The 25023-nt window shown below is 42.5% G+C and overlaps 1 protein-coding gene across 1 annotated transcript; it reads right to left on the reverse strand.

The window, feature by feature from the left end:
* Window positions 1–2805: 2805 nt before the first annotated feature.
* LOC142427391 (serpin B10-like) lies at window positions 2806–23874 on the reverse strand. The gene is made up of 8 exons (XM_075532656.1): window positions 23757–23874; window positions 21127–21303; window positions 18153–18218; window positions 17531–17668; window positions 16519–16636; window positions 7594–7736; window positions 6232–6387; window positions 2806–3573 (listed from the first exon to the last, which is right to left on the reverse strand). The coding sequence occupies exons 2-8, from the start codon at window positions 21292–21294 to the stop codon at window positions 3169–3171; spliced, it is 1194 nt and encodes a 397-aa protein (XP_075388771.1). The 5' UTR covers window positions 21295–21303; window positions 23757–23874; the 3' UTR covers window positions 2806–3168.
* Window positions 23875–25023: the final 1149 nt, after the last annotated feature.

Genomic DNA, 25023 nt, shown 5'->3' on the forward strand with positions numbered 1-25023 from the left:
CTGACTCATGTGGGTTTCCATGACTGTAACTTACCGGAGTAGAAAGCCAAGTCTCTCACGGGAGATTTAACAAGAGGATCTATGTTTAGATGTAGGATATTTCCCCTTGTAACAGCCAGTACTCAGAGCTCTGTGCTTTTCCCTACTGCGCTCTTCCTTCCTCCGATAGTGACTCCCTAAATCTGTCCAGAAGTGAATTACCTGGTAGAGAGTCTCTGCCATCACTTGGCCAAGGGTCAGGAGACATCAGGGCCCATTCCCTTGAATCTGGGACTCATTCTGGAACTTAGTTTTCCCTGAGGTCTATGAGAGATGGGAAGTATCTCTGGTCCCAGCACCACTGCCCACTCCCGAGGGCATATCGTTTTATCGGCAAAAGAAGAGGCACTACATCAAATTTGTTTTCTTTATGTTGTTTGGCACGATGAATCAGCTACAACATAGAGATCAATAGTGTCAACCACCATTGTGATGTTTGAGACCATTGTTGCTCCCACTGTGTCATTTCGTCTTGTTGAGGGTCTTCTTGTTCATTTCCATTTCTTTTCTTTTTTGTAGGTAACTCCTTTTTTAAGTCTTAACAGAACAAAGACATAGAGTAATTATCCAGATGAGGGGGGGGGACCATCAGCCTAAACCCATATTGGTGTCTAAGGATTCACCAGCCTAAACTACAAACCATGGAAAACACTGGGTATTAGTCAGAAAATGAATGGTAGATCAATTTTTCCCAGGTATAGGTGGAACTACTGATGTTGGAAAAGGATTGTGATTGAATTAAGAACACTCTTGAAGATTGTAAAAGCTTAAGAAAAAGAGTCAGTATTCTCTGAACACTTTGATCAGGACATGTCTCATGACCATGTGGGCCTCGTTCCCAATGTCCATCAAAGATATAGCCAGACAAGTGTCTGAGAAAGTGACTGCCTCTCCGTGAGCTGGCCAAAGCTTTCTATATTGCTGGTCAATGATCAGAAAGACCTCAAGGCTGAATCTATGTGTAGAACCAAAATCGATTCAGGGTTTCCAACTCTAAACTTTAGCCTTTCTGAAAACCAAGTTCTAGTACAGCCCTTTCACCTCTGCCAGCACTTCCTCCACCTTTGCCCCCAGTACCTGACTGCAGGGTTAGTGAAACCACTCAGGTCAGCTTCTCAGCTCCCTCTGCTGGAACCCAGGTCACTCCCAGATTCTACAGCAAGTTGGAAATGTCCGCATTTGCCTTTTACTGAAGCATTACATGTAAAGCAGGCAAAAATCTTTTTTTAAAGCCCCCTTTGTAAATGCTTGCTGCTACACACACAAACACACACACACACACACACACACACACTTCACACACACACTTTGTGGAAGCTTAAAGAAGACAAAACTTGTGGTCCCAGAAGTCACTGAAGCATCCCATCTTCTTATAACAGCACACAAACTTATAGACATTTAAATATTACTCAAAACTTTAAAGTTTTTGAGAGACAAGGGTACTCATATCTCTAAGAATTTACACATGATTATCATTACCTGGGAGAAGAAGCCAGTCTCCCACAGCCGATTCAGTTCTAAGGAACAGTTGTAAATTTAAGAAGAAATAAAAGAGACAAAGAATATAGTGTGATCATCTCCTTCATGCAGTCAGGATTGAGATAGATAGATAGATAGATAGATAGATAGATAGATAGATAGATAGATAATGTAGTCTTTCTGCAACTGAATATAGTCTCATGATATGCAAGCCCCACTAGCTACAGACAACCACACACGTAACAAGCAAGGTGGGCAGTGTCCTGAGATGTCCTTGAGTTCATTGGGGAGTACCCCAACACCAGCTCTGGGACAGATAGAAGGGAGATGACTGACTGCTGATGGGGGAGAAAAATAGCAACATATCTGCTCCTATAGATAAGGGCGTCTTGCCCCATAGAGCCGCATAGATCAGCTATCTGCTTCTGAGATGGAACGTTAAGGTAGCACTATTATGGGAGAATATTGTGGGGATTATTTCTAATTAGGCGAATGTGACTGGGATTCTACTCCAATTCAGAAAGGTGTAGGCCTCCTTCCACCAGAGCATGGACCTCCCAGGCTTCTAAATCTTGAGAATAGAGAAATTGTCCACATACACTCTCTTCCTGGTTTCTCATAAATACTGTTAATAAAATATTTATTAGGCAATAATTTTAGATTCACAGAGACTTGTAAATATAATAGGGACAGAGGATGATCCTCAGCAGACCCTTCATAGCTCCCCCCTGCCACCCCACCCCCACATTTTGTAAGCACAATGGTCAAGACACAATTGTGAAAACCCAGTGGCAGCATGGATGGATTATTTTAACTCACTTCGGAACTTCCTTTGGTCTCACTAGTTTCTCCACTAATGAGTCCAGTTTTTGTAACCCAGCGACCAGCAAATGGCAGTTTGATTTATCACAGTGTTTTATGAGCAACCAACTGGCATCCTTAACTGACATCCTTGAGAAATTCTTCTTCTATTAATAGCTGATATATATATATATATGATAGCCTTTAAACATACGCTTTCTCGATACACTTGAGGAATAAGATCTCAGGAAAGGATCTTCTCCACTTAATTATGTGCGTGTGAACCATGACAAATAACAAATGATAAGACAAGGACCAGGAGCTCAAAGAAGAAAACGCATTTAATGGATTTAACAGCGTAAATGTTAAAATGCAAATGCACTTGGGGGCTTCAAAGAGCTGGTGGGAAAAACTCCATTTTTAAAAATAGTTTGTTTGTTTGACATATAATTTACATTTCATACATTTCAATAGTTCAGTCATTCTTAAAAGAATTGTGCAATCATCACCACAAAGAGTTGTAGAATATTTCTTCCTTCTTGTACTAGCTCCCCATATTAGCTCCCCATTTCCCTCAATAATCTTTAAATTACATTTTCCCATGAACTTTTTGAAGACACCCCCCCTTGTAAATAAAAGGGACAAATGTTGTTTAAATGGTAAATAGAAAACCTGTTCTCTCTAACTAAATACAGTGAAATCTCTGGAATCCATTATCTCAAGACTTGCATACTAATGTTTGATCCTAAGAAAGGTCCAGCTGACAAAACACTATCATTGTGATTTCCATCGTAGGACGCATTTTGAGACACTCTTAGGTGGGTTTGCTTACTGAGAGAGTTGCAGGGTTTAGGGGGAGGCAAATCTCCCATAGAAGAGGATGCTGTTGGTTTTGTTGTGTATGATCATGAAGAGGAACGGGCGGTCTACGTTGACTTCCAAGGAGGGGAGTCGAATCCGGACACTCACCTCACTTCCAGAGGCAGCTGCAGCCTCGGTTCCTTTTTCATTGATCTCCACAAAGGACTTATGAAAAACATTGGACAGAAACAGGTTTCTCTCCAGTGACATCGCTGAGAAATCAGCCTTGCTCTGACTAAAGGCGTCGCTCATGCCCATACTGCTCAGGACTGACTTGAGGTCGTAACTCTCTTCCAGCTTGAATTTGGGGAGATGCAGCTGCACATCGTACAACTCCTTCCTGTCCTCACTGGTCCACGCCTCCATCCTCTCACTGGTGATGGCCTCCTCCAGCTGTGGGTTTGGAGGCAAGGGAGACGGTTCAGTGACTCCAAAGTGGGACAAGAAAGGTTGGTTTCATGAGACCTGCTAGAACTAGAACTGCAGATAGCCTGCTTCTGATATGCTTGACTTAGGCCCACCCCTGTGACCCAGGAGTGAGTTCCTGGGGGCTACAGCAATGGGATTAGCCTAACAATGACTGTGAGGCTTTTGCCACATCAACCTCACAATTCTCTGGTATGAACATTTGCTTTGAGTCCAAACCAGCTTGACAGTGCCGAACAACAACAACTGAAAGGCTGGCTACACGAAGCCACACCGAGGGGCGTCCGTAGACAGGCCTGCCCCATTCTGTTCTGACCTGTGGGCCCTATGACTTGGACTCAACTCAGCAGCTCCTGGTTTGGGGTGTGAGGTGGTTTCTTTTCAGGAGAACATTCAGAAATGATCTGGTTGTGTAATAAGATCATTAGCACTGTGGATTTTCAGAATCTTTATTTTGTGGATATATTTGTCAGGCTCTAAGAGAATTAGATCTTGATCAGAAATAAAAGTACTTCGATGACAGCACTGGAATACAACAAGTATATGGCGAAATATATCAATAGAAATTTCTATTTAGATGTTGCCTTCACACCAGCATATGCCCTTGGGCAACTCATTGGCCAGAACACAAACCTAGTGTTGATTCTCTTGGGAGACAGTTCCGTGAAAACAAAATGCATTGCCCCGTGTAAACAGCTACATGAAAATTAACAAGGAGAAATGTACAAATCTTAGGAAGGAGAAATTTTTATTTGGGACTTGAGAGTGGTTTTCCCCTTTAGATTAGAAAGTTTTAAAGTAACAGATGCACGTTCACATACATAAGGAGGAGCCTTGGTAGCGCAGTGATTGCTCCTCGGTTACCAACCCAAAGGTCAGCGGCGCAACTCACCAGCCGGCCACTCGTCCAGGGAAAGATGAGCTTTCTCCTCCCGTGCAGCTTCAAGCCCAGAAAGCCCGATACTTGGTTGCTATGAGTCAGAACTGACCTGTTGGCAGCCAGTTTTATTCGGGCACATACCTATAGTAGTTCCCTAATGTCAGATCAACTTGAAGATATAAAAGTGTAGGGGTGGAGTTGATTCTGTCAACCAGGTCGCAGCCTGATGACTTCCCTTGGAGGTGCCTTGTCTCTCTCTCCCTCTGCCTTCACTTTCCTGCTTTCTGGTCACCCAGAGCGCTGGGGGATCCCTGCCATGTTTTCCACCAACCTCAGAGCCACATGACTTTGCACCACCAGCCTGTGCTCTTCCCGCATTCGGCATCATTGCATGTGGCTGTGGGAGGCTGAAAAGGGACTCATGGACTTGAGTTTTGCTGGGGTGAGATACTTTCATGATGTATATAATTACTTCTTGATATAAAGCTCTTCCATTCACGTAGATGAGTGTCACTGGATTTGTTTCTCTAGTCAACCTGGCCTAACTAACTAACTATATATACACACACGTATATATAAAGAAGCTTTATTTAATGATACGTTAGTTTCAGAGCACATGGTGCTGCCATTTTGAGACTTTTCCAGTCCCACGTGTTGGCTGCCAATGACATGATGAAGGCAATGTTCTCGTCAATCACTACTGTAATAATAGCTCAGCCCAGGAATCTACACTCCCAGGAAGGTGGTCATATCTTACAAAGACACTGAATCTGAAGGTTTCGTGTGCACGTGTGCCTTAGTTTAGTGATCTTCTCCAGTTTCACAAGTGCTGGGATGGTTTGGAAATCTTTTGTACACACTACTGGGGCCGTGAACACAAGTGTTAAGTCGGGGGTGGTGGTGTCTAGCACATATGAAAAGTAGACACTGCGTGAAGAATGACAAGGTCACCTCTGGTATGAGAGGTCATCTAGTGTCTAGGCTAGGCATACAAATGGTTCAAAAACATGTTCTAACCACAGTTCTGTCAGGCTTAGCAGAAACCCTTGAGAATAGTACTGATACACACCACTCCTCATGGAGGAGATTAAACAAACAAAATGGTGGCTTCATGGCCCCTGCATGGGTTACGGTAAAGCACTGCTCCATAGAGATTGCTGGGCTATGCTGTTCATGGAAGCCGCTGTGCTTTTGTGGTGGGAACCGGATGGGTGTAACCTGCCAACTGTTAGGTTAATAGTCAAGTGTAAACTGTTTGTGCCATCCAGGGACCTGAAAAAGGTTTACTTTTGTGGTTGTTTCTTTGTTAATATGAACATAGCTTTGGAAAGCCATTAATACGCTCTATCTATCTATCCACCCACATAAACATATATATTGTTGCCAGTGTTTAAAGAACTAGTCTTCGATAAAATTGGACCTCCAGAGGGCACAGAACTGGACTGGTAAAAGTGTTGCTATGGTCACCCTGTGGTCCATCCACACAGCCTTGTTTGTGGCAGAAAGCACCCACAGCTGCTGTCTGTGTGACCGTCCAGTACTTGAGGTGTGAATAGATCATCTAACCTCTCTGAGGAATAATAGGGCCCACCTGACAGGCTTGTCAAGCTGAACTGATATTGTCAGGGTAATATAGGCTTCACGCTCTGATTGTCTTAACCTGTGAGAATTAAAGAGCAAGGAGACCCTTCCCAATAGGGTGAACACTCACCCCATCCTCACATCAGACAGACTGATATCTGTACCTGGTTCAGTCCACTGACGTCTTCTGGCAGCAGTATGAGAAGGCTTAGGTCCCGGCTCTCATAGTCAAGCTGAAGACCCATGGCCTGTGGTTGTTCAATGTGAAATACCGGAAGCTTTCTTTTCATTGACATCATCTGCACTGGTTTGCTTGTTGTCTATAAAGAAATAGGTAGACATGTCATTGGAGCATTGTTCCATTCAATTCTCAACTCTTTGTCATCATTGACTCTCATATTCTAGGGCACTGGGGAAATCAGGAAGCCTATGCTAAATTCTGAATGTAGCTACCTAGATGGTGCCTTCTGGAAAAATATAGTCTGCTGAGCAACTTCACTAACAACAGACTTCTGAACTCCTGTCTTACCACTCTGGAGGCCATCTCTATAAATCACAGCAAGGTGGATATGACCAATCACTGAAAAGAACATTTAGCCTTAATGTAAACTATGGAAAGGTCAGAGATTCAGAAACTGAGTAAGCTGTAATTCACATGCAAAGTCCACATGCAAATGAAAGCTGCATTACAGATGTTGCATACACATTACCTAAGAAGCCTTAGTGGTGCAGTGGTTAAGCACTCTGAGACAGGACTCCCCTGTTCCTCTTCGTTGCACATGCTAATACAGTTCCTCGTTTTGCTGGAACTAGTTTGTTTTTCTATCCTTTAGAACTTAAAACTTCTGATGAAAATACTAAGCCAGATACATATCCAGCTCATTTCTAGCTAGCCTGGTGTGCTTTCGGACATTTGAAAACTGACTGTGGTGTGCAATCAAAGGATGACAGCATCGCTTCCTCTGCTTATACAATATGACCCATTTGAGACTAAGCAACAGTAAACAAACAATTCCGAACCAATCAGATTTTTCAACTTAAGGAGACTTGGCAGGAGGTGCTGTGGGCTAGTACCAGAGAGACTTTGACCATAGCCTGAGAGAAGAATGATGAAACGGTTGAAAATACTTTTCATATCTTTTACTTAGGAAATGGAAGACTTTGGTGGAAGATAGTGTTGCCTTGATAGAGTGAGAGCAGAACTGATAGCGAGAGGCTATCTCTACATCATGCATGCTTCCAGATCTAGAGAGACCCCTGTAGCTGTCCCCTAGGAAACCAACAGCATGACTTTGCTAGCCAGCTGCTTTGGTTGGAGCTGGGCTGAGGGATAACATCTGTGGTCAGTCTAGATGCTGGGGAAAGCCACGTAAGGGTAGCTTTCAGTTGCTACGGTTTCTGCTCAGCCATCCCTTTTCTAGGTCACACTACAGTTTAAACTAACTGAATTCAGAAGTAGGCTTAAAATAGCATCCCCTTCACAATGCCAAGTAAAAAATGTAGACTGGTCATTAAGAGACACCTACCTTGTTTATTCTGAAAGGCTTTTCTGTGGTGTTTTCGACCGGGAACTGATGTTCCCACACGCCTTTAAAGTATAGGGCATTCACTAGAACCATCCTGGTTGCAGGATCCACAGAATCCTCAGGCAGGAGATTCGGGATTTTACCTACAAGGGGAAAAGCACAGATTTCAAGTGGCTGGATAGCAAACTGCCTAATTTAATGGAAAAAACTTTTTTTGACTTCCTCTTTTTGAACCATAAAGGTTTTCTGGGCTCAGATTTCCTAAGGATGGAATAATTTAAGGAACCATAATATTCTAGTCCAGAATAGGTATGAGTAAAGAAAAATAGAGATTAGAGATGTAAGATGTAAATTGGTTGAAAACTATTATTCCACATTAACCATAAGTGTGTGTCTTAACTGTACAGGCTTCCTACTAGTGTGGGTCGCTTTGGACCTCTTTTTGCAGGAACTGAAATGCTCTCTGTCGTCGACTTCTGCTTGTAGCCATAAGCGGGAAGTGGCTCTGGTGAGCTTCTGAGAAGTGTCTCCACGTCTGTGGTTGCCCAGACTTCCACTGTGGGCAAGGCAACTGCACAGATCCAAGTGCCCTGGTTCCTGTGGGACCTGCTACTGGCCCAGAATACATCCTGTCTACCTCCTACCCCCACCCCCATGAAACCACCTTGATCGATTTGTAAATGTATTTCTATAATATTTTAATCCACGTAGTAGAGTTTGCTGTAAACCGGAGGAATTCTGGCCCTGCTGGTGCCGTGGTACAGTGCTCAGTGGCTCACGGACAGGTTGGTGGCACAAAGCCACGCAGCTACACCACAGGAGAAGGAACTGGACAGATGGTCCCCTAGGAAATCTGATGAGAAAGTGCTGCTCAGCACATGGAGTTACTATGAGTTGAAAATTGACTCGATGACACCTAACAACAATCACAAAATAAATGTCATGAAGGGTTAGCAGTTCCAACCACACAGAGGGGCTGGGCCAGGAAGATCTGATTAAATTCTTTGATAAAGGTTGTGGCTGTTATCACTGAGTTGCTTATAACTCAGCAGTTCTCAACCTTCCTAATTCCACGACCATTTCACACAGTTCCTCATGTTGTGTGAACCCCAACCATCAAATTATTTTTGTTGCTACTCCATAACTGTAATTTTGCTACTGTTATGAATTGGGAAACCCCTGTCAAGGGGTCACTCGACCCCCAAAGGCGTCACGACCCCCAGACTAAGAATTGCTGTTCTAACTCATAGAAATCCCATTCCCAACACAAGGGAATGTTGCCCATCCTCACAGTAGTAGGTAGCTTTGAGCCCCAAAAGATTACTTCCCAGAAACCCCCAAGGAATGGTTCTACTGAATCGGCTCCACAGCAGTAGGTTTGCTCAGGAGTTGATCAGACAATTCATTGTTTTAATAAGTCAGAGGAGCAAGAATACTTTGATCTATTTTGCCATGTAAAGTATATTCTGGATATATTTTACAAAGTTAGCTTTCCTAAATTAAAATAAAAGGTTTCTTCACAATTATAAAAAGATGATTTTTTCCCAAACAAACTGCCATAATCAGGCCAACACGAGACATCAGTGGAATTCACGGAAAATGCAGCTATCTGTTGTCATCATGATTATTTCACATGTTTTTCAACCTATTATGTAGTGTATTCACCAAAAAATAAGTGGAATATAATTGCATACAAGGAAGGGACAAAAGTATTATTATTAAGAAATACTACTACTATTCTACCAGTTTATCATAAAGTGGTTGTTATCTTGTTTGTTGCTTTTAGTACTGGACATTTTAATACTGCTACTGCTATTTCAAATATTGGCAGAGTCACATGGTGGACAGGTTTCTGCAGAGCTAAGAAGGATGTTGTGGACTACTTCTGAAGATGTTGACCAATGAAAACTTTTTAAATAGCAGCAGAAAATGACATACTATCATGTTAGAAGAGCCCTGTAGGTTGACAGACACTCAGCTAGCTTATCAATAGTAATATCCACTGATTTTACTCTGGGAATTGACAAACCATATATGGCATTGGGAAAATCTTCTGCAAAGCCTTTTTTTTTTTAAATGTCAAAGAGCAAAGATACAAATCATGGGATTTGTATCTTCCATGGCTGGAAGAACACCTCCTTGAAGTGGCGTCAACCCTGAGGACACAGATGGAGTTAGGCTCTCAGAACCGTTGCTCACTGACGAGGCATGACTCCAAATGGAAAGACATCGCTGCAAACATCCACACACAGCCTGAATGCGAAACCACACCAGGTGAATCTAGGAAAATTAGAAGTCCGCAAAAATAAAACAAAATACAAAGAGATCAATATCCTAGGAACTAGACCCTAGGAATTCATAAGTGTAAATGGGCTGTATTGGCCACGTGGCATGAGAAAATCATGCAGTCTGTCATGCCAGAAGTGACAAGCCAAAGAGGAGTGCTATTCCATTCACCTCCAAAAGAGAGCATCTGACGATGCATGCTAAGAACATGGTCTTATGCCTAGAGGGAAGCCAGTGGATGCTACTATTGATAGGATAGCTCAACAAGCCCTGACGCCAAAGATGAAGACATTGGAAAGGCCCACCAGCTTCTCAGTCTGAAATTGATAAAACATGCGATCAAGGGACATTGATAATTACTTGCGACAGTAACAAGAAACTTGGAAACAAAGAGCTGGCAGTGTGAATATATGCCAGAAATAATGCTGGAAGTCGCACTACAAGCGTTTGTAAGACCAATGACTTATTCGTCATAAATACCCTTTTTTCAACAACATAAGCAGTATAATCACTATTGTCCAATTTTTATAATACACTAGAATCAAATTGACTGCATGTGTTAAAACAGGCAGTGGTCACACTCCTTACCATCAGTCATAACAAGGTGAGGGTCTGATTGCAGCCAGTCCATCAAGTACTCACATTCATGTTCAAGTTAAACCTCAGAAAAATTAAAACAAGTCTATAAAAGCCACAATACAAGCCTTAGTACAGCCTACATGAAGCCGATTTGATGCATTGAATTCTAATAAGCAAGGGTGAGTTGTGTAAGGACATTACACCAGAGGGCAGGAAAATGTCACTGAAAAAATAAGAAAGAAAGAAAGAAAGAAAAGATGAAAATGAATATTAAAAGAGATTCTGAAACTTGCTTCAAAATGTAGAGAAGCTGCAACAATTGAAAGAGGTGATGATGTAAAAGAGCTTTAATAGATTACTTCAAAGGGCGGCTAGAGGAGGCAAAGTACAGTACCATAATGATATGTACAAAGACTAGTTAGGAAATCGAAAAGTAAAAAGACACTCGATATATCTCAAGCTGAAAGAATGGTAAAATTCAAGCCTCTAGTGTCAATATTGAAGGATTCTATGGGATAAATAAACAATTCTAGAAGCATAAAAGGAACACAGAGAATTATGGTAGCAAAAAGAATTGGTTGATGTTCAAACATCTCAAGAGAGAACATCTGATCAACAACCATGGTACTGAAAGAAAATGCCCAAACTGCCCTAGAAGCACTGGCAAACACACACACACACACACACACACACACACGACTCTGGGAATTGACAAACCATATATGGCATTGGGATAATCTTCTGCAAAGACTGTTTTTTTAATGTCAAAGAGCAAAGATACAAATCATGGGATTTTCAATTACCTCTTATGCCCATTGAAGCTAGAAAATGAATAGATATGACCAAAGAAGAATGGATGCATTTGAATTATGGCGTGAGTGATGTCTATTGTCTATACCATAGATAGACAAATATGTGTAGGAAGAAGTACAGCCAACCTGCGCTGAAACAGGGATGGTGAAATTGCATCTCATGGACTGGGGACATATTATTAGGAAGGACCCATCCCTGGAGAAGCACATCATGCTTGGCCAATTGTAGATTCACTGAACAAAAGAAATTCTTCAAGGACTTGGATTGACACAATGGACTTGTATCCAACAATGGGCTCACACATAGAGCCACTGTTAGGATGCATCCTGTGCAGGATGAAGCGATGTTTTAGTCTGTTCTACAGGATCACTATTAATCAAGACTAACAACGAGAACATGTGTAGCTAAATCGCAAAGTCAGGAGAATCGACTGAAAAGCAATGAAAATTCATAAAGAAGTTGTTTCAGGTGTTGAGTAACCTCATTCCACTAAATGTAGATCTTGTTATTCTACTCGTAAATGATTAGAAAACGCTATTATTAAATCCCAAAGAAATGCCCCACTTACAAAGAAGGTGAGGGAAAGACTGCCAAACACCGGCACCATGTATCCACAGCGGCAGGATCCAAGCCCAAAGGTGAGCACTAATAGAGTATGACTGACAGGTCTTATTCTGATACAAGCCATTGTCACAAGGATCCTTAATGTCCTCTAAGCATAGATACTCCCTTCCTGTCTTTCAGATCCTTGGCACTTCTAAGAAAGCTGAGCAGTTCATTTGAAGGCTGTGCCTTCGCTGTGCAGTGCAGGGTTGGTGAGGACACCACACACTGCTTGGGGTCCTTCTCATTGAGTCAGACTACCAATCACAGGATTTTCCTAAATCGTATTCCTGGTGGTGTTAATTGCATGGCATGACTAGCCATCTCTGCCAGTTGTCTGTCTTTCCACGTTGCTATTTTCAACCTTTGCGGTTAGGAAAACCTGACCATTTACTTAGGAAATGGAAGACTTTGGTAGAAGATAGTGTTGCCTTGATAGAGTAAGAGCAGAACTGATAGCGAGAGGCTATCTTTATATCATGCATGTCTCTGGTCAGGAGACACTTTGAGATTATGCAAGTGTCTTATTTCTTCTCAAACAGCACTCATTATTGATTCTTGCCAATGATAACTATTGTGATGTTCATGAAATGACAATTTAAAAAATCCATTTCTTTTACATTCATTAATTCCAATCCTATTGCGAGGAAGAGATTTTCCTTCCTCTTGAATTATTCGGGTAGTTCTTTATAGCCACAGGGAGTCCGAGATGTTGTTTGGTTCCATGGGTTATGATTCCTGACTATCATCCTGCATGGCCCAGAGTTGGTCCTGGGTATCCCCCTCAAGTTGAATCCTTTTAAAATGCTGCCCACTTTGTTGCAGCGTTCTTTCTCTTCTCACATCGTCTGGGTTTAGCTGAACTTTCCCTGCCCCTGCCCTGAGACCACCAGTTCTTCTAGGACATGCTCCCTTCAGAGTCCATGCTGACTCGTGGCCCCACAACATGACAGAGCAGCACTGCCCCAGAGTGTTTCCAAAACTGCACCCCTCCCAGAAGCAGATGGGCCGCATCCTTCTCACCGGGGAGCAGCGGTGGCTTCCCATGGCTGCATTGCTTACCCAGGGCTGCTTCTCTTATTGCTCTTATTGTAGAGGCATAACACAGAAAGCAAGGGGCCCTGGTGGTGTCGTGGCTAATGTGTTGGTCTGGCAAACTCAAAGCCAGTGATTCAAACTCACCAGCGGCTCCATGTGGGATGTAGGAGGCTTTCTGCTTCCAAAGGATTTACAGCCTCATAAAGCCAAAGACGAAATTCTGCTCTACCTCATGGGGGTGCTGTGAGTCAGAATTGCCTTGATGACAGTGAAAAATCTAGAATTAAAATCTAGAGGCTAACCACACTAACTGTTCCTGGGTGCAATCACTTGTTGGACCTCTCAGCAGAGACGGTCAAGAAGACAATCATGAATATGAAGACATCTGTGTAGATTTATAGACAAGTGTACCTCAGTGCTCTACATCATATTCAAAGGGGACTTTAAAGAGTTCATGGAAAAATAGAATCCGAAGAGAACATAATTTTTCCACAAACTTTTTGAAGCTCCCTTATATATCACAGACTAGAATTGGGATTTCATATTGAACCCTTCGATTCCAATCCAGCAGGGCTCATTTTAGCCTTCATTTGTAATTTCTTTCCCTGCCAATGAAGAACCTAGGTGTTATTATTCACAACACAGTTTGCTCATTTCTAAAGCATATACAGTTCCAATTCTCCCATAAAAAAATTTACTAACTAGTGTGCAAAACTACTTAATTTCCCCCCCCCCCAAAATAAATATCTGTTAGAATAATACATCTAGAACGGTACTGTAAAGAGCAGTACTGTAAACGGGAGCAACCAGGCGTTTGGGCAATTTGAGGAATTCTATAGAGGAGATGCAGAAGGATCAGACTGAGGGCAGAAACTCTGGTACTATAAGGCCGGAGGGAAGGCCGCCTCCAGGAGAGTCCAAAGCAGAGCTTGTTGGGGGAAGCCGATGGAAGGAGTCTTGTTAATTAAATAAATCCACTCATGGCAGTGGCCCTTAACGTTGTGTCTTAGAATCACCTAGGACTTCAAATCCATTGATGCTTGACCCCACCCCTGGGATCTAAATTAATGCCTCTGGAGGTGGGTTAGAGATCAGTGAGTTGAACTTAATTATAGGCAGGATTGAGAATCATTGGTAGTGGGTAAGTACTGGGTCAACTGATTATTTACAACCCCCTCTGTGTCAGTAGTAAGCAGCAAGTATGCCAATGTACAGAACAGATAAAGATGTGACTGCACCAGTGCGCTGATGGGAAAAGACAGGGACCACAAATCGCTAAGGGATTTCCAAGAAAAAACTGGGAGTCTTGCTCACTCGGAGGACATGTTCCAGGGGCAGTCCATCAGCATCTTGTCTACAGTCACCACGAGACAAGTTCTGATAGTCAGAAATCTACTGAAGGCAAATCACCTAGGAGTCTCAAACAAAAAGATGACCAGAAAAGAGGAGTCCGCAATGAGTGAAGGTTACTCCATACGAGAGAAGTGTCAAACCAAGAGAATACAGGAAGGGAAGGAATTAATAAAGAGACTTAAAAAAATAAACCTCCAAAAGGCCACATTTCAGAGACAATTGATACTAGCTCTTCCCAATGAAAACCCACAGATAGCTCCAGGTCACAGAGCAGAAAGAGCCTTATGGTTGATATAAATCTCTTAATTCTATGGACTGAAGAGCAGAATGAACACGGCTGAGGAGCAACTGCATGAGCTGGAAGAGTGGAGCAGAAAGACAAAGACACGCAAAGTAACGTCTCAAAGGAAAATTGCAGGAGGTGAGCTCAATCCAGGGATTTCAGCATTTGCTGATTTAGAGTCGCTTCATTGTAGAGACTATGAAGGGGAGCAAATGATTAGATAAGTAATATACACTATTAACTCTTTGAATTTACATTTGAAATGTGTGTCAGGCAGAATTTTAAAAGAAAATAAAAATCTATACATAGAACATACCATTGGCCTTCAAAGACAAAGAGGAAATTCTAGACTCATCATCTGGTTAGGCAGAGATATATTATTTTCATCAACAGCACTGGTTATTAATTAACCGCAGGAGAAAAATGAACTTGACTTCTATGCAGTTGTTCAGCTCCTCCATTCTTATAGTGGACAATTTTAGATACTGGATTTCTCAGAAACGCTATTGTCTGTAGATACACTGAACTTGGTTGAACCAATAGTATGAGAATTCGTTCATTCCAGCAAATAAAAATGAATCCACGAGGAAGATCAGGGACAGCACAGACCCTGATACAGAAAGCCATCAGGACAAATCAAAGTCCCCAAAACTGTTCGTTCGGAACACACTGTTAACCATTATTCTGAATTCATTGTTTTCTCATTCTACTGAGCGGCAATTATTAATTTGGAGAGCCCATCAGGAATGGGGCTTAGACAGAAGGACGCCTGGTTGGGAGAACGGAAGTGAATCTGAGTTTGAGCGCGTGCTACCCTGGATTCAGATGCTTTCGAGCCACCAAACTTCTTGAAACCACAGCCATATGAGGGCATTAGAAATAGAATGTGTTTTGCAAGGAATGTACAAAAGTAAGAGTAAAAAAGTAACACGCAATTTTACTATACCCTAACAGTGCCACCTACTGGATTGCTCACTGCACATCTTGTCGGTCAGAGAACGGCCATTCTCATTGGACATATTTAGAGTGGATCCTGGTGGGCAGGTCAAAAATGTCACAAATTTGGGATTACATTCATGCTACAGGTTTGGGCTTTGAAGCAGGTTACAGACAAGTCTATTATGTGAGAAGAAGATAAAATCCATCTTACTTAAAAATAACCCCCCACGGACTACTATCCTGACCTTACTTATGGTTTCAGAGGCTGTACAGCTTGCTGGGGGCAGACAGCCTCATCATTACCCCTTGGAGCGGTTGAGTCATGTCGCAGTTCAGCGCCCACCCGACAGCACCCCAAGGCTCCTCTCTGCATAGCACTCACTGCCACTGCCATGGGGTCAGTTCTGACTCACAGTGACCCTTGCTTCCTTAAGTAGCTGTATTTTAAGATGCTCTCGTTTAAAAAACAGAAAGCCAGGATCTCTGGATTAAGCATGGGGTTGCTCTTCCCAAAGTCAGCAGTTCAAACCCACCAGCTGCTCCAAGGGAGAAACATGAACCAGCCTTTCCCTCAAGATCTGCTGTCTCCAAAGCCCTAGGGGGCAGTTCTTCTCCGTAGCACAGAATATCTGTGGAGCAGAATCAACTCGATGGCAGTGACAAAACTAATACATAGTCTTTTTTAGTTAGGATATAATTCATTTGTCAGAGCATTTTGGTTTTTAAATGCCACAGAGGCAGCAGTGCTTTAAAATAAAAGGTCTTTTGCCGGGATTTCCTTTGGATTCAGTAGGGTATAAGAAGCTGCTTTCTTATTTGATAACTAAATGGACGAACATGTTTGGGACAATATATAGTAGGAGAACTGTGACTCTAAAATCCCTGCCCTAAATAGAAAGAAGTGTTTTTAAGAGTGTATTAAGAGTATGTCCCCCAGTCTGTTTCAGATGAGCGTAGGCTGAGACACCACACCAAGGCTTGTGAAAAGGATTCTTGGAGGAGGCGCTGTGAGCAGCAGGATGAACGCTTACCTTCAGTCTTGTTTTCAACCCAGGAGTTGATCTCCTTTCTGATCTGGTCAGGGGTCTCCACAAAATTAACAGACCTGGGCTCAGCACCAAAGTATTTTTTGATGTCTTCTAGATATTTCTGAAAGACACAGGTTGAATTTATTTTTTATAGCGTTTATCCAAAATCGAGAAATCAAGTCTGTCTTTTAAAACTCTTTGGTAGTGGATTGCATGAAGGTTTACAGATGAGGGAGCCTGCTTCTGTCAAGAGCACAGCCTGAGAAACCGTGGGTAAGGTTGGACTCTCTCCTGGCAGGTCCCTGTGGCTGGAGATGGACTCCACAGCACAGGACAACAACAGTTACTCTGAGTTGCTCTTGGGTGGTGTAAGCCATTAGGCACTTAAGTTCCTCTGAGGCACTCTGAGGAACTTTGGAAGCAAAGCCTGGTGATCTGCTTCCAAAAATGCACAACTGAAAACTCCATGAAACCTAGTTCTACTCAAAACACAGGGCGGGTGTAATGAAACACCAACTGTTTGTGTCGTTGTCATTTATTCTGTATTTTTTGCTCCAGGTATGTTTGTGAAGTAATCGTTGGTCCAGATCGCATACAGACTCAATTCCATGCATTTACATGACATGCCCGGAGTCTACTCTTTTATTGTGGGCATGACGATCTGATCACTACATAAAATTTCAAACTCATTTATCAACTGGATGCTTCCTGTTTGCTCCCAAAGTGGGTGATCCTGCCCCTCCGGGGGCACCAGAAGAATCCAGAAGGCCTGCAAAAATCACGTTATCCTGTGGCTTATGGGCTAGAATACAAAAGAGGCTCATCACCAGGAGGCTGCTGAGTAATTTTTTACCCAAAATAAGTTTGGGAGCCTGTGTGCTAAATGATTACTTACAGGAATAGCAGCACTTTAAGACTGTGTCTGAATGCCGGGGGGAAACGTGCAAGACATGTGCACATCAGTACCATGCGGTTCTTTATTTCTCACCCCTTCAAATGAGGTTCTTGCACTTACATTGTGAAAAGGATACGTCTTCTCCCCATATAGTCCGTTGGCTGTCTTAAGGGTATAAGCATTGCTGGGCTTGTTGATTTCTGAGATAAGGGCCTGGAAACCAGAGCATATTCCTTCAACTTTGCCCAAGTTGAATTCCTTTAAGAGAAAAGGGATCAGTGAAATTAAACTGTGGAACAAGCGCTATCCAGATATCAACAACCTCTAGGTAAATGAAAAGGATTTGGGTATATTGCTAGCTAAAGCTGAAACACGATGTAAAGGTAGAAGGAAACAAGTTGTTGTTCTAATAACATGACAAAAAACCTCAATGTTATTATCAGGACACTGCATTCTTCATATTTTGTTTGTAATACAAACAAGAGTATGTTCAAAGGGGGAGAAATTTCAAAGGGGCAGGAGGGAGAAGGGCTAGAGAAGATGCGAAAGGGGAATGGTGACCTCTCGAAACAGCTACACATCTTGTACTCTGCCAAGTGTTTCTGTCATTTTAACACGCCTCCTCCTAAGAAAAGTTACCCAGGAAACATTACTTAAATTAGCCACTGAAATACGTCTGCTGATGCTCCCTCCGTCACCACTGGATGACTTCGTTACTCGGCTAGTAAAAGATAAGATGTACCATTTTCCTTTTCTTTTCGCTTTCAGGACAAGATTTGGAGCCGTGGTCTTGGGTCAGTCGAAGTACCTGTAATTTCAGCAAAAAGCCAACACGTGAGCTCCCTTTGCCAGGGAGGAGTCCTCTGAACTATGCACCGGCAAACACAAGCCTGTCATCGCGGTAGCTACCGAACCTACAATGCATTAACCACCCAGGCTCTGCTTAGAATTGAACAGTGTGTTGACTGAAATAATAGGGTAAGTCATGAGCTGCTCTTAACTAAATACATTTAATTAGGTTGATACTCCCTGTCTAAGGAGTCCAGGTAGCATGGTGCCTAAGGGCTCGCTGCCAGCTGCAAGAACAGCAGTTCTAAGCCACCAGTTGTCTTGTGAAAAATAAAAATAAAAGTGGGGCAGCTGGCTGCCATATAGTTTGAAAACCCAAACCAAATTATTGCCATTGAGTCCATTCCAACTCAAGCCAACCTCTAGGAGAGAGTAGAAGGGCCCCTGTGGGTTCCCAAGGCTGTAAATCTTTACAGGAGTAGAAAGCCTCATGTTTCTCCCATGGAGGGATGGGTGGGTTCAAACTGTTGACCTTGTGGGTAGCAGCCCAATGCACAACACACTATGCCACCTGGGCTCCATTAGGTTGACACAGTCATTGTCTCCGCTCCAGCATTTCATTGGAAAGCTATTAGGAAGGATGTGGGCACTCCTTATCAGCCCTGAATTGTACAAAAGTATATCAGAGGCAAACATTCCATTTCGCACATCACTTCCTGCGCCCAGTTCACAATAAGGAGTAAAGTCTGTCTTACTAACAGTTATGCTGATCTCATGGTAACAGACGGAAGCATCTGCCCTGGGGGAAGGGGTGCCAACTCACAGGGTACGTTTTTTAAACTAAAGCTCTTACTATTGAAATAAAACACAGGCAAGCAACACCTGCATTACTTTGCATGAAATGCACTCACCTTGCAATCTAGCCAAGGGAAAGTGGCTCACATTAATGGTGAAGCCTTCCACTTAGCTGATCAGGATTGCCTAGAGGTCAGGCAGAATGTTCCTGCTGTTATTTTAATAGCACGAGTGACTTACAGGAGTAAGGATGAAATTCTACTCTTAAACTCACAGAGTAGATATTGTCTGTGTCACTCAGAACTGCTAGCCCTGCCCCTTCCCTCGTTTGTCACAGGGCCACAGGCTCCCATGTAGAATATTAAGAATATTGTGACTCTTGGATTTTTGATTGCTACGTGATTTGGACATTGCTTGAACCTGCCTGAAACACGTGCAATAGCATCCACTGATCTTCCATTCTGTGTTGTTTCACGACCTTTTGTTTCGCTTGCAAATCCATCCTCTCCTTTGCCTCTTGCTGCTGCATTTGTAAACCACGATACACTTCACAGTAACATCCCCCCACATCCCCCCAAAATGAACAGAGGGAGAGAGAGTTACAACACTTGAGAGATGCAGGACTTATGAAATTGGATGTTTCTGCCCACAAACCAGAGCACATATTGTTATATATATGGTAAACTTTTGATTTTTAAATTGGGAAAGTTCATATTAAAATAATTATAGAGTATACACGCCTATACACCAGTAACATAATTATTTACTATTTTATCAAAATATATGTATTATAAATGATATACACAATGTACCATCAATCACCTGACAACACAATCGCTTTATATACAAGAGACATGAGAAAGGAACATTGCTATGGGAAGCTGTAGTGTTCACAAGAGCATCTACTACATTCTGATAGCAATTTCTGGTATAAATATATATGCATATATAGTTATATATACATATATATCACATGACTACACAGGTACTCACATTTATATATGTACATGTGTGTATGTATGTATACAGGAGCTTTCAAACAGTTCATATAAAAATTCCAGTATCCTTTAACTCAAGTGTCCTATGAAGTATTTTGAAGCCCCCTCATATATACTCACATAACTATAAGAGTCTCTGAGCTGCACTGACAGTTTAGTGCTCAACTTTCAGCTAAAAGGTTGGAAGTTCAAACCTACCTGGAGGTACCCCGAGAGAGAGGGTGGGGACCCACTTCAGAAGGATCCTGACTTGAATCCCCATGGAGGAGTTCTACTCTGCACACATGGGGTGACCATGTTTCAGCATGGACTTGAGGGTAGCTACCATATTTCCACATGCCAAACCCCAAGCCAAAGTTGTTGGCCTCAAGCTGATTTGAACTCATAGACACACTTGGCGACAGAAGAAAACTGCCCCAAAGGGTGTCCTAATCATTACGACAGCAGCTGGCTGCGTCCATCGACTGCGGAGTACCAAGTGGCTCCAGACCATGACCTTTTGGCTAGCAGTCAAGTGTGGTACCACTGCACCACCAAGGTACACAGATATGTTCATGCACCTAGAATCCCCTAGATCTATGGATACTTTGCTATGTCTTTTACTATCTTAGTCTATATGTAAAACACTTCTCGTAGTATGCTTCAATGCTTACAGCAAAAAATTCCTTTATACAATATGATTATTTTACTGTTTAAATGCTATCAAGGTGTGGGTCCTTTAATAGTGTTAGCACCAAGCTAATCTTACAAATATTTTCTTAAAGCCCCAAAGAAGAAGACTCAAGTGAAGTCTGTGCCTCATGCCGTGTCTGAAGGCTCATGAGTAGGGGTTTAAATTGTCCCCATGGTTTTAAAAGCGGTAATAATTAATACTGCAGTGTTCTTCGTGTTTAATCAGAATGGACAAACGAGTTCATTCTTTCTCCATTTTAGTGGCTGGAGCACATAGGTTGTAAACAAGAGTTTTTAACCAAATCCTCATTGCCTGGCTTCTTTTCATAGTCAAGAATGTTTGGAGGCCATGACTGGGAAACAGGGACGACTGGGGTTCCGGGAGCTTTTCAGAGGTGAAAGGCAAAGAAAGCATCTACTTTGAAGGCAGGCAGCATAGGAGAGCTGACTGTCCCCACTCACCTGGGCCATTTGGGCAGCAGTGGGACCTTTGGTGCCCAAGTACACCATGGCCAAGGCAGTTGAGATGCCCCAGGGGGAAAAGAAAATATTTTTGCCCTCTGCAGATTCTGAGAGCTTTTTGCTAAATGCCAGGGCAAACTGGTTGACTGACGTTGCTAGAGAGTCCATTGGGAAAACCTAAGAAAAAGAAAGGAGAGATGTTAATAATTCTTTCCATTTGTTTCGTTTTTGAAAAGTCTCTTCATGGAGTCTGTTTGATGCTCTCAAAATACCTTTTAATGTTCTGTCATCAATGTTGACTCCCCAGACATCCCTCAGGCAACAGAAAGCCACTGAAACGGTTTCCTTCAGCCACAAGATTCAGTATCTCTAGCTTTCTTGACTTCGCCTTCTAAATTTTACCCCCACTTGTCACAATCTTTTCCTTCAAGGACCCTTTAAAACTGGGTCTGTATCAAAGACATACCTGCTGTACTCTATTGCTGTTGCATCCCTTGCCGGTTTCTCTCAGTGGTTACAGGATTGCAAATAAATTAAATCCCCAGGCTCAAAGACTCCCATTAGTGTCAATGTAGCCGCACACTCTTATGGCTTACATTTTGAGAAACTAGAAGGAGACCTTTAGAAAGGTCGGCACTCGGTGCTGTCAAATCGTTGAGGCAAGCGAGAGGCGTGTGCAGACAAAGTTTGGGTTTCAGCATACATTGTTGGTACCGATACTGCTGAAATCCTCCCTAACCATGGGTTTACGCTTCACCAAGCAGCTCGCAGCTTCTAAATCATGTGCTAGGTGTGGCTCCCACCAACTCCAGAAACCAACGATAATCCTGCGCTGATACTGTTTCACTGAGAAAAGGAACAGGGAAGCCAGTACTGAAGTTTTGAAGTAGCTCCACCCCTTAATAAAACATACAAACCTACTGGCAACTATTTCCTCTCTAAAGATTCAATGCCATCTTCGAAATAACTCCCTCCTGGACTTCCCCCAAATGATACTTCTTTTACTACTACTGTACTAAACTTTATCTTTTCAAGAATCCGGACTTACATTCGGATGGAAAATGCTTGACTTCATGGGGAAAGTAATGCCTAAGAGCTTGGAATTTTTATCTTTCTACCTGTGGTTTATGGTTTCCCTAGAATTGAGTTGCTTGTCACAAATTCCTGAGAATTACACTTCTAATAAATAAGATCTAGTTATCTTCAGCTTCATTACTCTTTCCCATTACTATCAATATTGGTTTAAATTAAGATGAACCCCCCACCCATCCAAGGAGATGAATTCTTGATTTTTAAAATATTTTTTCTTAAGTGTGAAACTAGCCACTAGTAATATTTTATCCAAAGTAAAATGGGCTTTTGGATGAGATCTCAAAGAAAGCATTTCACCCTGACGTGGCTGACCAATGATCTTTTTAGAGAAGGTTAAAGATGTCAAGCTCAGGAGCCTACTGCTTTTGGCCATTTTTAGGAGCTATAAACTGTTTTGGGAGGGTTTGCTTTTAACTATATCATTAGGTAATCTATAAAGGAGCTTAGGAGAGACGCCAAAGAGAACTGTGAACGTACAAAAGCGACACATGTCACATTCATCAAAATGGCTCATCCTAGATACCCACTCCTAGTGAACATCCTAGATACCCACTCCTAGTGAAAAGAAGCTCCCACGTCGCCTAATCTAACACCGTCCTTTAACCTGTGAGGCAGCTGAAGCCCAGGAAGGTCGGACGAGCTAATGAAGGATGCACCGTTAGTAGCAGAGTCAAGACTGCAGTGCTTTCGCTTGACTCTCAAGACAGCTGCTCTGAGTATCCGTATCTTTCTATCTCTACAATTAGTCAGTTCCCAGAGAAAAGGTGGGCGGTCCACGAGAAACAAGAGGAGTGGGGAGAGGGACGAGGAAGATACAAGAGTGGAAAGAACCTGTCTCTCCTTTCCGTCAGAGTGGATCCCTCGCATCTTGACTTCCAGATTCTGTTGCCAGCCTCAGGGTTATGAACCTTAAGCCACTAGTAGCTGTTCCTGAGGGCGCTAGAAGTTTGGGATTTTTTAATGATAAACATTGATCAAAGACGGAGGGAGCAAGAGTTTAGATAATTCCATGAAAAAAAGAGAAAGCTCATGGCCAATGGAACGAGGGGCCAGGACAGACGGGTGGGGTCCTGTGAGGGTGGGTTCAAACTATCAGCTCTCCCCATTCTAATGATAAGTATCTAAATTCATATCACCAAGTCTATCACTCTGAAGAGATGGGAAGATTTTGTTGGTTTATTGAGACAGGTCAATGTCACTTTGCCTATGCTGCTCTTCCAGAGGTTGCAAATCCAGAAATGTGACAGGTTGCAGTTATATTGTTTCAAAATTCCTTAATTGGTGTTAATGAAGTTCCTAATCTTTCATAAAAGAATCCTTTCTCCCCTTTAGCCTTCTCTCCAGCACACACTGAACCAGCTCAGGGCTGAGTCTCCCCAGTTTGCATTACAGTTTTCAAGGAGGAAACCTTCTAAAAATAATACTTCTAAAGCCAGTTATTTCTATGATCTTGGCAACCCTTGAGCATTTGTTATTTAATTAGGCACCTCAACAAAGAAGAAAGTCACACTTTTAACCAAAGAAAGTTTTTACAATACCTTGTTTTCTTCCACTGGAGGGAAATTGACAGTTTGACCCTTGAGTAAGGGATTGTGGCTGAAGAGTTAAGACATTTATAACAGAGGAAAAGAATTCTAGCACCTCCCTTTCCCTGGCCCCACCCTTCGGTTCCTTACACAAGTCTGTACCCTGGCGGATGGATTCCTTTCACAAGTCTCTTGCCCAGAGCTGAGTTAAAAGACCGAAGGCGGGGAGAATGAGACACGGAAGGTTATTTCCTGAGTTATTGAATTACTCACCTTTTCCATGTCTGTCCACAGGTAGAAACCTGTCATTCACATCCTTCTTACTTAATCCCCTTTCCAGCTAGAGAGCAAGGAGAGTGAATTCCCCCAGCAGAGGTTTTTTGTTTTGTTTTATTTTTAAACAAAAAGAAGAAGAAAACTTAAAAGTCATGGAATAATGAAACAAAATGTGCGAAGTAGTTGCCATTTAACAGTTAAAGTTGCCCTTAAAATACAGGGCTTAAGTGGAGAGCAAATGCTTTGAAAATGATTAGGGCAAAGAATGTACAGATGTGCTTTATACAATTGATGTATGTACATGTATGGATTGTGATAAGAGTTGTATGAGTCCCTAATAAAAGGTTTAAAAAAATACAGGGAGAAGTCCCCCTGCCCCTCTCCTTTGAATGCTGATGTGGAATGCAGAGCAGAATCTCCTCATGGAATGACATTCCAACCTGCTCTGAGGGACCAACTTTCTCAGCGCAATGACTGCACTGGCAGGTGAATCACCCTATGTGACTTTGTTTCTCCCTACTAATGTTTCCGCAATTTTCCTTATTTATTACAAAGGGGAAAATGTATGTCCAAGGCTTCATTGTCTATCGTGGTATGACATGCTTGGGTTGTACAACAGTGAAGCACTCAGTTACTAACTGAAAGGTTGGTGGTTCAAGTACACCCCGAGGAAGACCAGCCTACTGATCTGCTTCTGAAAAGTCACAGCCATTGAAAAGCCTGGGGGCGGGGGTATCTGTCCTGGATTCCCTGTGTTGCAGACTCTTATCTGTACCAGTGTGCATGTTCTGGTCTAATCCGATTTGTAAGGTAGAATTGAGGTCATGATAGTGGGGGGAAGGGAGCATTAAAGAACCCGAGGAAAGTTGTTTCATCGGTGCTTTACTGCACTCTGACTAGCTCATCTCTTCCGTGTGACTCCTCTGTGAGGGAATGTCCAGTTGTCGACAGATGGGCTTTGGGTCTCCACTCCATTTTCCCCTACCCCTTTCACATTGGGTAT

Source organism: Tenrec ecaudatus, chromosome 15, assembly GCF_050624435.1.
Source record: "Tenrec ecaudatus isolate mTenEca1 chromosome 15, mTenEca1.hap1, whole genome shotgun sequence".
NCBI lineage: Eukaryota > Metazoa > Chordata > Mammalia > Afrosoricida > Tenrecidae > Tenrec > Tenrec ecaudatus.